The 13636-nt window shown below is 49.9% G+C and overlaps 1 protein-coding gene across 1 annotated transcript in view; it reads left to right on the top strand.

Moving 5' to 3' along the window:
- The first annotated feature begins 1561 nt into the window (after positions 1–1561).
- The window catches only part of CACNG2 (calcium voltage-gated channel auxiliary subunit gamma 2), a 110609-nt gene continuing 98534 nt past the window's right edge, over positions 1562–13636 (top strand). Inside the window, exon 1 of the mRNA XM_047742667.1 lies at positions 1562–2468. Coding sequence (XP_047598623.1) covers positions 2258–2468 — 211 coding nt within the window. The 5' untranslated portion in view covers positions 1562–2257. The remainder of the gene's footprint in view (positions 2469–13636) is intronic.

Genomic DNA, 13636 nt, shown 5'->3' with positions numbered 1-13636 from the left:
TTCTACACCAGTTATACCTGCAGACCAACTTCCTAAGGGAAGGAAGATAGACAACACCAAAAAAAAGTCTGTTTTTAATTCGATCACCTATCACATACTCTTTGATAATCACCAAATCACTGAGAAATTGTGATCTTGAGACAAAAATGGAGGGAAAGAGAAGAAAATATGGAATAACTGAGTTTTGTGATTAAAACATCTGTAACCCCCAAAGAACCCGCCAGACTTACACCTCTCTGTAGGCTCCTCCCCCCAAAAATGAAAAACTGCACCTATCATGCCTCATGTTCTCCCACTCACTTAACTACGAAACTGATCAGAGAAAATTGTAATCAATAGCAGTACGAATCTGACGGGCTTCTTTCTCCAGGAGTCACATTAAGGAAAAGTTGCACATGCAGAAAGAAGTAGCGCTGTAATTAACCCAGGATAGCATTCTGCTGAGGAAGAGGGGAGGGTTGTGATGTGTCTCGGGGTTCACAGCAGGGAGATTTATATCTCCTCCAATCCAGTTTATGAATGACGTGGAAAGTTAGAGGGATTCACATCTCTCCCACTTCCCCTGCAAACATGTTCATCCCTGCAATGGAAATCATTGCCCAAACCCCAGCCACCAGTCACCCTTTCGCACCTCTTTTTCCATGAATAATCTTTCCAAAATGTCTGCTAGTAGGAGCAGATTCAGAATTTCACCGAGAACTAGAGAGACACACACAAGGCACTATACACCCCCTGTGAGCCGGAAGAGACAAAGAGAGGAGAGAGGAACCACCAAAAGGAGACGTGGCCAACATGCCAATAAAATAAAACGAAACAAATCCCCCGAAGCAGCAAAGTGAAAACACATATAGACGGTGTTTGTAGTTACCCATCCAGGCTATATTTTCACCGCTTCCAGGCAGAGAAACGACGGGTTGAAGTTTTGTGCCCATCTGACTGTGATGGGAGGGTTGCATTTGAAGCTCTGGGCACGTAGAGATGGAATGAGAAGGAGGCTGAGCTGGAAGAAACACCAAGGGGGGAGGGCAGGGGAGAGAGAGTGAGAGAGAGAGAGAGAGAGAGAGAGAGCTATCTCTAGCTACGCCTTCCTCTGAGCTCCGGGAGCCCAGGAGAGCGCTCATTTTAGGACTGGGGAGAAGGGTAAAAAGAGGAAAGGCAGCCCCCCTCTCTGCCCTGGCCTTGCCACCCCCGAAGGGAGGGAGGACTCCAGCCCCGCGCCCCCCTCCTGGCGGGCCGCCCAGCGAGCCGGGGAGCGCGCGGAGCAGGCGGCGCAGGGAGCTGTCCAGTTCAGCACCACCCGGTAATGCAGTAGGTGGGAGCGCCTCCGCCGGGGGCCGAGCCGGCTGCGAGTGGGGGGGCAGGCGGGCGGCCCATCCTGCAGCAAGACGCCGGCTCCCTTGCTTCCAGGAGCTTTGCAGATAGGGGGAGGGAAACCCGCCTCGATTCTCCGGGAGAAACCCCTTCCCTCCCCCACTTCGCCAACACTACCCCCGCCACCAACAACAATAACCGCCGCCGCTGCTCGTCCTGCCGCCGCCGCCGCTGCCGCCGCCGTGCCTGCCCGCCCTGCTGCCGCCGCCGCCGCCGCCGCCGCCGCTGCCGCTGCCGGGGCAAAACCATGGAAGGCGAGACCCCCGCACCTGTTCAGCTGAGATCAAGGGCTTACAGAATACTGGGAAGTCTGGTCTGAAACGAAAGCGCCCGAGACCCCTCCAAGGAAGAGAACTGGCGAAGCAAAGGATTTTCATGGCGCAGGCCGCAGAGCCGAGCACGAAGACCGAAGGTTGCCTCCCGGCTTTTACAATCTCTAACTGTCTAGGTCCCGACCATGAGAGATTGTGTTGAGAATGCGGCTGTTCCCTGGTTCACTGTGGAAGCCATCTCCAAATTAGCTATCACATATGGAAACTGGAGACCAGAATTTTAGGAAAAGAGATTAAGGCATCTCACTTGGGGGGGTGGGGGGTGTCTTTTTATTTTTTTCTTTTTTAAAAAAAAAATACTGCAACTGGAACAGTTTCTGATCTCAAAAGGCAAGCCTCTCTTCCCGTGTGATCTTTATAATTTACACTCTTTTCCGTGAGCTTTCTTACCTCCCTGTTTTTATATCTCTCCATAGTCTCTATTCACACATATATCCATTATATTAGTAGTGGAATTATTTTTATTTATTTATTTTTTTTGCTTTAGTACTTGTACCCTCACACCACTCTCCCGAGAACCAGAAGTCGGTTGGGTGTTTATATAATGAAGAATTATGGGGCTGTTTGATCGAGGTGTTCAAATGCTTTTAACCACCGTTGGTGCTTTCGCTGCCTTCAGTCTGATGACCATAGCTGTGGGAACAGACTATTGGCTCTACTCCAGAGGGGTTTGCAAGACCAAAAGTGTCAGTGAGAATGAAACCAGCAAAAAGAACGAGGAAGTTATGACCCATTCTGGATTATGGAGAACCTGCTGCCTAGAAGGTATTTGATTTCCCATCTCCTCCCCCTCTCCACCTCACCCCTCCCCTTCTCACTCCCCCTCCCCACCCTCCTCCAAATAAGTCCCCTTTACATTCCACCATTTTCTTACTTCACTCCTTCCACCACAGATCAAGGTTGGCTGGGTTAGTTTCAGAGGAAAGAAAATCAATAAGCAAAAACCATACTCAACTCTCAAACCTCCACCACCCCCTTCCCTTCAACCTCTTCATTGGAATCATCTGTGATATGATGAAAACAATCAGAGATTGTCTTTAAAAGTCGAATGAGCTCTGCCTGCTTTGGAATCATTAGGATTTGCCATTTGGTGTAGCATTGCCATTTACAAGGGGGGAAAATAATTGCTTCTCTCAACACTGCTCCTCTTTTCGTAATGAAGAATTGGAAAATGCTCTTCCTTTCCCCCTCCTCCACCCCTTACTCCCCAAAAGTCCCAGACACATCATCATCTGCAAATCTCCTTTAAAAAAAAAAAAAGAATCTGTTGTTTCTAAGAATCCTTATTTGGTAAATCCTAATTATTCCAGGATCTCAAGCTGAGTTCAAGAGCATTTCGTAATGTCTATGAGCCACACATATCTTTCGGGGCGACTGACTGCGTGTGTGTATGTGTGTGTTTTAACGTTTACAAAGTCTAAAAATACATACGTCTCTCGCAGGAAACAAGCCCAAGTTCTAATAAACAGCAATTCACTTGAGGGTTCGTCTGAGAACCAATTCACTTGCACGCAGAGTGACATGTCTGTTATCCAGAAGGGACAGCAGCATTGCAGCCAGCTTGAGCATCAGACATTTGTGCAGGGAGGCCAGGAGCGAGGCGAGGGCTTGGGGAGCCTGAGAGGGGGAAGGGGGGGCAGTGGACCTGGGGTATCAGCTGTTTGCCTTGATTTTGCAGGGTCACTGAGACGTGTGTGTCTGTGCATGTGCTGTGGGCCAAGGGGTCCCCGCGGTGTAAAGCCTGGGAGCTCAGGGTACAGATGAAGGCATGTGTTTCTGAGATACATTAACAAGCACAGAAAAGAAAGAAAGAAAGAAAGAAAGAAAGAAAGAAAGAAAGAAAGAAAGAAAGAAAGAAAGAAAGAAAAAACTCCTGCAGGTCATACAACCTGCATTTAGCAACAGACTTGAATATGAGGGACTGCATTCAAACGGCTATGTATATATATATACCTATCTGTATGTACAAGCTACAGCTACCCATAGAAGGATGTGAACAGAGAGCTACATGTTTGTGTGGAGAGAAAGGCTTATGTGCTTTGCTTCTGACATGAACCAGTGCCGGAGGCTGTTTGAGGCAGCGCTGGGAAGCGGGGACTGCAGGATTGTTTGTTAAGCTCAACATGGGATAGCGATGCAGGCACTGGAAGCCAGGAGATGGGGGAGAAGAGAGGGAAACGGATTGGAGAGGGAGAAACTGATGTGGCCCCAGGGTCTAACCCAAACTGTGCAAAAGCCGCTCTTTGGGAAATGGTTATGTCTGGGAAAGAGCACCGTTTCGTGCCCCCCTCCCCACATTCTTGGTGCAAACGGTTGAGTGATGGCCGAACATGTTTTGAATAGCTAAGTGACTTCATTGAGCGATGGTCTATTTGACGCATACTGCATTTTGTGCCCTTTCTCAATCCAGACCGCTGCCTTGAACATAGTCTGCAGAGGAGCTGTATGCTGAGTGCTCTGTGCTCTTCCCCAGCCAGAGAATCAATATCAGGAAATTAATAGGGACTGTTTTAAACACACCCGTCCTTAAAAAATGAAAAGCCTTTCAAGCAGCTTGTCATTAGCAGTGGAAAGGCTTCCATTTAATTAAACATTTATGGCAGACTTCTCTTCCCAAAGAGAAGAAAAGCAAAGTGAATGAGAGTTGCTTTAGGGAAATGATCGTAGTAGCAATTTGCCTTCCTTGGATTTTAGTTAGATGGATGGAGCCAAGAAATTAGAGGAAAGACGGGACATTATTTTAGGAGAAATATACTCAGAAATTGGTAAGTTAGCATAAATATACTTTGTTATCAGGGTTTTACTTGCAAATTCTTCAGACTGTGTTCTCTGAAACAGTTTATAATTCCCAGAAGGCAAGAGGACTAGAGGTGGCTTTGGATCACTTGTGTATTAAAAAGCTGAAGTATTTTCTTTTAAATTCCATCTGTTTGGTGCCTACGTCCCCAAATTTGCTGCCCATCCCCTTTAACTTTCTCTCCATGCTGCACCTCCTGTCACCTTCCACCCCTACCTCTCCCCACCCTGAACTATCGGTAAAAGGGTTAGCATTACAACACTTTCCCAAGGGTTGTGTGATGCTCAGCGGGAACTGTGGGTTTGGCCCCTCTCCCAGGTCTGGGGCTTCCAGGCAGTGAGGGCAGGACTGGACCAAGCTCCCTTCAGGACTCTATTCCCTTTCCACTTGTAGCCAAGGCCCAGGCAGGAAGGGTGGGTGCTTGGAGACCCCCATTCAACGTGGCCTTCCATTTCCAAAGCATCTGTCCCTGTGGGGCTCTGTGGGTTGGGACCACCTATGGAAGTTGGGCTTTGGACCCTTAGGAAGTGGTTTAAAGATTTTAAGCCACTTATTTTCACAGACTGCACTGATTTCCGAAGACTGTTCAGAGCATTTACTTCTGAAGATTGGCATAGACGGTTCTCATGGGGAACCGTTCTCCTTCCTTTCCGGAGCATTCAAAATAGGGTCAGCCTTTACGGAGATCATGTTGTCAGCATTTCACCCGTCCCCCAATCTATGTTTTTTTGTGTGAGAACTTGGACTTTCAAAAAAGACTCCCCAGTCACCTCTCCATTGTGTTTCCTGCCCGCACCCCCCAAAAAAGTTGTGAACAGACCTCAAATCGCCCCCAAGATGCTGCTGATAACTCCAGATGAAAAACAACCCTGTCGGCTTCTGATCTCTTCTGCTTTCTGGCTTTCACTCGGGCTTTTTGTCGCCTGAGATGCGTTTTCTTCCATTCACTTATTGATGAAAATAATAATCAGGAAATAGTTCCCTGCCTCTGTTGCTCCTTCTGAAGTGAATCAGTCTGCTGACGAATGAGGAGGGTCGGGACCACCTGTTCGCGGTTGACACCCAGCAGGAGAGGAGAGGAACCAAGAAGTGACAACCTTTATTATGTTTTCCTCTGCATAGTGAACAGCAGCGTCTCTGTGTGTGAACTTGAGCTCTCTAGCAGACTGCGAGTCCTTAGTGGGACTGAAGGTGTGGGACAGGCTGCGAGAAGATACAGGTAGGTGGAGCCCGATAGGAGAAGTCCTTGAACTTTTCAGGAAAGCTGTGCTAGTGCCTCCGAATGGAGAGATGAGTTGGCCCTTTCAGGGAACCGTTCAATAAGATCCACAACAGGACCCGAAAACATCATTTCTGAGCGAGGCATCTCTGGGCCGTGCTGTGGCTTGCTGCTCAGGATATTAACCTCTGTTGTCACCTAAAGGAATCATCGTCTCCAGGGACAGCAAGAAATTCACTCTGTGTTTGTTCTCTCCTTCGCCTCCCTCCCCTCTGCCCTGGCTCCACGTCTCCCCTAGAGGATTTCCAGCCCTGCAGAGGAGGAGCCAACGGCAGTACAACGTGGTCTATAGCAGAAACCACCCTCCCTCTCTCGCTCCTTGCATTGCCGTGCGGCAGCGCAGAAATCTTCCTCTCTGTCTCCACTGTTTCATTCTCTCTGTTGGATTTCCGAGCTCCTCTTTCATCCACGGTTTCTCCCGTCTTGGCTTCCGGGTGCTGCTTGCTCACCGTTGCTACCTCCCCACTCCCTTTGAGCAAGAAGTGTCTCCATCTTCTTGAACTGTCTTTGCCAAGCTGAGAGTTGCATACCCTTTGCTTGGCCTGCAGGGTGGCAAGTGCTCCACGCTGGGTCCGGCCCTGGCTCTCTGGTTCTCCAGAAGGAAAACATCCATCTTTTATTTTAGGGATGACAACAGCTTCCCAGATAATCTTGCCTTTTAAGTGTGGATGCTCTGAGTATGGAATTTCCTAATGGGCCATCGCTTGATGCAAATATCACTCGAGAATCCCCAAGATAATCTGATTCTTTGTAGGCACTTTGCACACCATAGGTGCATAAAAATATTTATCAAGGGATGGATTTTGAAATTCTTCAAATTATTTAGGTAAATTCAAACATCATAAGGACATGTGACAAGAGAGTGATCAAGAGAGGGACAAGGGGGTGAGGAAGTCAGGATGGTTGGTTTGTTCCTCCTGGTGCTTCTTTTTTAAAAGAATAATAACGAGTCACAAGATTCATTAATTCAGTTCAGAAGGAGTCCGTCATTAGGGTTGTGCAGCTCCTAATTGGCTAGTGGAAAATTATCAGCAGACTCTCTGCAAGCAAGGAAAAAAATAACCGATCGATTTTCTCCCCTTTTCTGCTTTGAAAGTACACCAAAGTCCAGTTGGATTGTAATAGTCACCAGAATAGACACTTTGGGTAGAGAGCAGCCATTATGGACCATCCCCATTTCGGTACTCCAGAACCTTCTATTCTCTAGCAAACCTCCCCCACCCAGCACCCAGGACCCTGAGAATAGTCCCTAAGGTCTTAGGTTCTGACCATCGGTTTTCCAAAGAGCCAAGCCCCACATTCCTAAGCATCCTCACCTGGGAAGGCAAACTTGAACCCTTTACTGTGGAACACACTCTGGGAGTCCTTGCCCACTCACAATGCCCTTCCCGCCGCCACCCTCCACCCACAGCCGCCCTTTACAGCTGAGCAGAACTAGGCACACAGAAGTGACATCACGTACCACGGCCACATGGGCAGAGCCATTCAGAACTTGAATCCAAGCCCCTCGCTTCCACCCTGCGCGCCTTCAGAGGGCTCTACGCACATACCCTGGCCTACTGTGGCCCTGTGCTCATAGTCACTGTTAGCCCTGGATTTTATTCTGTGTCCCATTAAGTGTCCCCCATCGAGGGCCCAGCCTGAGCTTGCCGGGAAATCTGGGTTCTGACACGCCTGACTCTCCAAACGCCACTCACTCCAGCTGCCATGCGCCTTGCGGAGTGACCCTTCTGCCATAACCCCCCTCATTCCTGCGAGGCCGAGGAAATGCGACACTGAACTTCAGGCCAGACCCACCAAGCGCCTCTTTGGGTTTTGCCCTTTCATTTTCGGAAGTATCCTCAATGTCAACTATCCATTGGTTTTATGTTTGCAAACATGTTTCAGGAAACAGCAAATTTCGGTCCCCTGGAAGTCATGGAAGTCTTCAGAGGAAGCTTCGTGGCGTGTGGGGTGGTTGAGAGAATTTCGCAGCCGCACGGGCCTGGGTTCATTCCAAACACTGCAGCCTGGGAGATCCCGGGCGGGCTCTTTCTCCTCTCCAAGCCTGTTTCCTTCTCCGAAATAGCGTTCTCACGGGGTGGTTTCTCTGACGGACTTGCCTGCGGTTGCAATCAAGCACCCCAACCTGCACCCCTCCTACAGCCCTCCTGACTCTGTCTTCTTCTTTACAGAGTACTTACCACCTTCTAGCACAGTACCTCGTCTCCTCATGATATTTGGTGTCTGTCTCCACCCCCGGACTGTGCGCTCCAGGAGGGCAGGGACTGCCATCCATTTTTTGCATGTTGCTGTAACCATGGCAACCAGGACCTTGCAAGCCACCAACCCGCCTTTGTTGGGGCAGGAAACGTAGGACAGGTGGGGATTCGGAAATGGCGGTCCCGTCACACCATCACAGGGCTGTTCTTTCAGTGATACACAGTGATTGGTGGTGGCAAAAGCATCTTTTTTTTTTTTGACATTCCAGAAAACGGTGAACTTGACACAGAGGAGAGCTGGCAGGGGAGGCAGGTTGGAGGGGGGTGGTTAGGGTAGGGAAGAGAAAGAGAGAGAGCAAGAGAGAGAGAGTGGTGTTCAACACACAAAGGATAAGAATAAGGAAAGATAACAAAAAGGAAAGTGGAGAAAAAATAAATGCCTGAGAAGGAAGTGCTGGGGGGATGAGCGTCCTCTAAATAGATCCTGGCCGCGCTTTCCTGCCTCCACATCACTCACGGTGGCTGGCACAGGGATGCTCGGGGACAGCTTCCCCTGAGTGTTCGCTTTCAGGTCGGGGAGCGGGGGGGGGGGGGGGGGGGGGGTTTGAGGAGAAGATCCCGGACGAATAATGCAAAAGATTTTTAACCTGTTCAAAATTCGATGGTTCCGTTTAGCCTCAAATATAAGTATTTTGGCCACAAGACCTGTATTCAAATGATACAGGCATTTTCAGTTTCTCGGTCAGTTTACGGGTATGGATCAGGCCATTCCTTTGCTCATTTATTTGTTAAATCTTGGATGAAGTTCTGCAAAATGCCAGGTGGAAGTCAGGATGGGATGAGGCTCCTTTCGGGGTCACTGCCCTCAGTCCTTACAACCCACTGGGAGAGATAGTCCCTAATTCAAAGAATAGACATTCACACATACATGTGAATTACAACCATGATAAGGGCTCTCAAGGGAGGTCGCATGGGACTGCGAGTTCATAATATCAAGATTATATCGAATCAGAGAAGACTTCCCGGAGGAGGGGACATGAGAATGAATATTTGAAGGAGTAGGAATTAATTGGGTAAAGAGAGGAAGAAAGACCATTCCGGGTCAGAGGGCAGTGAGTGCAGAGATCAGTGAGGAAGAGGAAGACAAGGCCTGAGTGAAGGCTGGTGGCTGGAGAATAGAGCTGGGGGGCGGGGTATAGGGTTGGGGGACAGTGCTGGATGGTGTAGGGATGGGGGTGCAGAAGTAGTTAAGTCCCAAAGGTGTGTTAGTCTTGTTAAAAGGTTTTGCTCTTTGACTTCTGGCTTCTTGCTTATAAGCTGTGTGACCCTGGATTAGTTAATCCCATCTCTGTGCCTCCTTTGTGCCATCCGTTTAGTGGAGACGACAGTAACCACCCTTTGGGTCAGGTTGTGAGGATTCAAGCCCCACTCCCTGCTCTTCCTGTCATGCTCCTCCCACTTCCATCCCAATCTAATCATGCTGGTCTCTCTGGCCTCCCAACTTCCGCTGACAGTACAGAGAAGGGAGGGAATAGATCGACTCAACTCCAATCAAACAAAATTCAAAATCAGCTCAGTGGAAGGGTTGACTGCAGATGCCAGCCCTGAGCTAACATGGGAAGGCAGTGGGGAGCAGGCCCCCACCGGCCTGAGAACCATCCAGGCCAGTCCCCACCAGGGATACCGAAAAACAGGCATCTCAGTCCATACCAGACATTTGAGGTAGCCTGTTGCCACCTCCACTCCCCCTCCCACAAATTCAGAGAGACTCCTGGCATCTCTCCCAATCGGTTAGGATCATCAAGGATTCGAGCTGGAATTTGAATGAGGCTCAATTATATCCAGCAGACTTTTTGAAAATAAGAATGAGAGAGGAGAGATGCTCATCCCCGATGCAAAGGAATGCATGTCAACCACTGTGAGATCATCGGTGAGCTGCGTGGGTCTCACGGTATCCTGGTCCTCTCTCCTGGGTACGAGAGGACCTTCTTCTCCCACTTCCGTTCTCCCCTTGGTTCCAAGGCACGATCAGTTATAAAGTGAACTATCAACTAAAACAGCTTTTGGCGGAGGGGAGAACGAATTTAATGGACACATCGATTGTAAAACACGCTCGAGGTTCAGAAACCTTGGAACCTAAAATATGTGCCTTAGAAGCAAAGGAAGATGGTAAGCTATCTTGCTGGCAGAGGGAAATGCAGGCAGGGTGCTGAGAGAGCCCGAGGGATTTCGCCAGCACACAGCTGGTGCCTGTCCCGTGACTCAGGGAGCAGCAGAGGACAGAAGAATGTGGTCCCACCAGCACCTTTCTTGACAAGGTATAGGGTGATAGTGTATCTCTGTCCAACAGCCGTTCCCTGAGAACTAGCAGGTACTGTGCGAGGGTCTAAGACGGAGTCAAAGGCTCTGTCCCTGCCCTCGGGCAAGAGGGACTTCTCATCGAGCACAGGAGACACACCAGTGAGCAGAAGACAACAACAGCACAGCACGAAACATGAGCTCAGGGGATTCTGGGAGCACAGAGACTAGGGAGGTAGTGGATGCCGCAGGAGACCGGGTCCTGAAGGATGCATAGGGGTGAGCAAGGTAGGGAGAGGAAGAGCACCTCAGACTGAAGGAAGGGCCGAAACAGATGCCCAAGCCACCATGCCGAGGGCCCCGCGCTGCTGGAAGAGAGAAGGCAGGGAGGAGTGAGCATGGGAGGCCGTGCGGATGTGCTCCCAAAGGAATAGAATGGCTCACAAGGCAGTATGTGCTTCAGCATGGGAGAAAAGGAGGCCCAGTAAGGCACAAGCAAGGGCAGCCAGTGGCTTTGCCCATCAGCGAGCTCATTGAATGTGGAGGCTGTCTCGGAGGGCATCAGGGCTTGGCCGGAGCTGGTGAGCTTTACTGGGAAGGGGTGAGGCACGACGTGCAGGTTGTCGCAGTGAGCAGGTGACTTCTGCAGAGCTGGTTGTAGTAAACAGAGGGAAGATAGAAGATTATAAGGGATGCACAAAACAGGTGCATCGAGGTCCTCCCTTCTCTTCTGACGTCCCAGTATAACGCCCCACCCCCCGCCACCTGCCATGGTTGCAAAGATGCAGGAAATCTCTGCTCAGATGTCACCTTCTTGAGGAGACTTCTTGACCACCCTATTCTAAAGAATCCCCCAGTCCTGCTACCTTCTTTCCTTTCCCTCTTCAACCTTTAACACTGACTTTTCCCTTCCTAGCATTTACTTGTCTGTGATCTGTGCCCCTCTCTAAGACTGTATGCTCCATGAAGGTGGGCACCATGTCTGCCTTAGCCCAGAGAGAAAGAGAGAGAAAGAGTGCCACGGAGCCCCACATTGGATGAATGACTAAAGAAACAGCTCCTGCCCTCAAGGAGCTCCCATCGAGGGAGGGGACAGACAGGCTCCGACAAAAAGTCCCAGCATCCTCTTGACAAGTCTTGACTGGAACCACACAGTGAAAGACTCGAGAATAGGCAGGTGTTCCCACTTGCATCCTGCACCCTGGGAGGCTCTCTGGGGCGGGGTGAGGGGTGCCTCCTGGCCACAGCTTTGGCATAAAGCCTCAGGAAGCTGATACGCTGCCCAGCGCTAGCTCTTTCCCGGGAAGCAGTCACCTTTTCTTGCGATCTAAATCCTTGTTCATTATCACCTGGCCCAGAGGCACTGACTTAGCAGTGCTGGGTCTGCTCTGAGGAGCCAACAGTCTTTATTCCCTCTTCCCTGAACTTCCTTGACCTTGGGTAGTCTTCCAGCTGCTAACAAGAATGCTGAGGATTAGGTGTGCGATCCCAGGTGCATGGTTGCTGCGGTGTCATTGGGCGGGGAATCAGCACCTTGCTTTGCTACACCAGCGACAGGCCATTTAAGTCCCCCAGCACCAGCCTCTCTCTGGCCTGGCTATGGGGCAAAATTCACTAGTGACTGCTAGTGAGACAGGCTGCTGCTGACCCTGAGACCTTTATTCCAATCTTGCCCTATTGCTCCCCTCTCTTGCTTTCTCTGCACAAAGGATCATGCATTCTTTTCTGTCACTTCCCTCCCCGCACCTCTGATCCTTCATCCTCCTTGAATTGATCCTAAGGTTGGAAACCCTTCTCCCCAGTTTTCCTCCGATATCTATTCATCAGGCAACCTCGGCATCACTTCGAAACTCACAGTAACTCTAATAGTAACAGCTAATCATTCACTGAGTTCTTCCTTGGTGCTAAGCACTATTTAGAGGCTTTTCAGAGGTTAGCTCTTATTTAACCTTTACGATTCTGAAGGTATGTGCAGCGATGCCCATTATCTCCATCTTAAGAGGCTCAGAGAAGTAACTCAGCCAAGGTCACACAGCAGAGCTGGTAGGGCTGGGATTCCAGCCCAAGCCTGTCCATCCCCAAAACTTGTGCACAGACTTCTGTTACACTAAGTGTATTTACAATGTTCCCCTAGCCCCCAGATATATAGATAAGTTTCTCGGAGAAGTTGAAGGCAAGACCGAGCAGAAATTGTCATGTACACTCCACACATGATGAAGTCTTCGAAGCCGTGACACTTCAGTCGGATAGGCTCCTTACCCAGGGCAGAGTGGGGACAAGAGGAGGGGCTGCTAGTTGTTCCTTACTGCTTTGAAAACAGAAGAATGCCTCAAAATGCACAAACATCCCTTTCTCTGTAATCTGCGGATATATATATATGCACCCTCTCCCCAACCTACTGCCCAGAGGGCCTGTTCCCAACCACATTCTACTTGTCTCCAGGATTCGACTAAATTCCCACTTCCCCAACACCTCAGCTGCCCCCCACGTAGGTGACATCCCATCCCTCTTTCCTTCCACAGCGTCCACACATGCCTCTAACACATCGTCCATCTTCCCATTGCTTGTTTCCGGCTCTGTCTCCACTTCTAGACCACAAGTTCCCTTAGCCACTTCATCAACAAAATTCACTTGGTTCCTACGTGCCAAGTACCACTTAGGCTCCGGTTTAAAAAGGGTGAGAGGATGTAGCCCCGCCCTCCAGGAGCTTTTGCTTTAGTGAGGGATGTAGGGACCCAAGCAAGCACACTCGGGGTGGGGACCCTGCTCCAAGGAAGAGGTGTGAGAGAGCATGGAGTGTCCAAGGGACCACACAAGGTTTCTGGTATTGCTCAGAGGGGTGGGAGGGGAAGGTATTAGTACCAAGGGATAAAACTGGACAGAGCCCACATCGTGGAGGGACAGCTACGCTGTACAAAGAGACCAGAGAGGAGATTGTCAAGAAGGGAATGACTCTGTCAAACTCGTACCTTGGGAGGATGGTTCGGGAAGTAGGGATGGGAGGAGGAGGACAGAGAAGGGGTTCCAGGAAGGAGAGGACTGAGCAGTCTGGCAAGTGATGAAGCAGCTGACCCAGGGCAGAGGGCTGACCCCAGAGGATCCACAGGACCTGGGGACTGTTGTTAATAAGATGTGACCGTGAGTGACCTTGTCCGAGATGGGGCAAAGAAGAGAAACTTGCCTCTATCTTGGATAGAGGAATTCCATACCTGTGTCCCCCCAGGCCTCGCCCAGGGCCAGGCACGTAGTAGGAGCTCGGTGAGTGTTGTGTTGAATGAATGAATGAAGAAAAAGGCATAGAACGTAGCTTTGCATCCCGAGATCGGGATACATATTAATGTCAGATTTTCCCCAGCAC

Source organism: Lutra lutra, chromosome 8 (genome assembly GCF_902655055.1).
Source record: "Lutra lutra chromosome 8, mLutLut1.2, whole genome shotgun sequence".
NCBI classification, from domain to species: Eukaryota; Metazoa; Chordata; class Mammalia; order Carnivora; family Mustelidae; genus Lutra; species Lutra lutra.
Note: the sequence above shows the minus strand (reverse complement) of the source record. Positions and strands in the feature narration are given on the sequence as shown.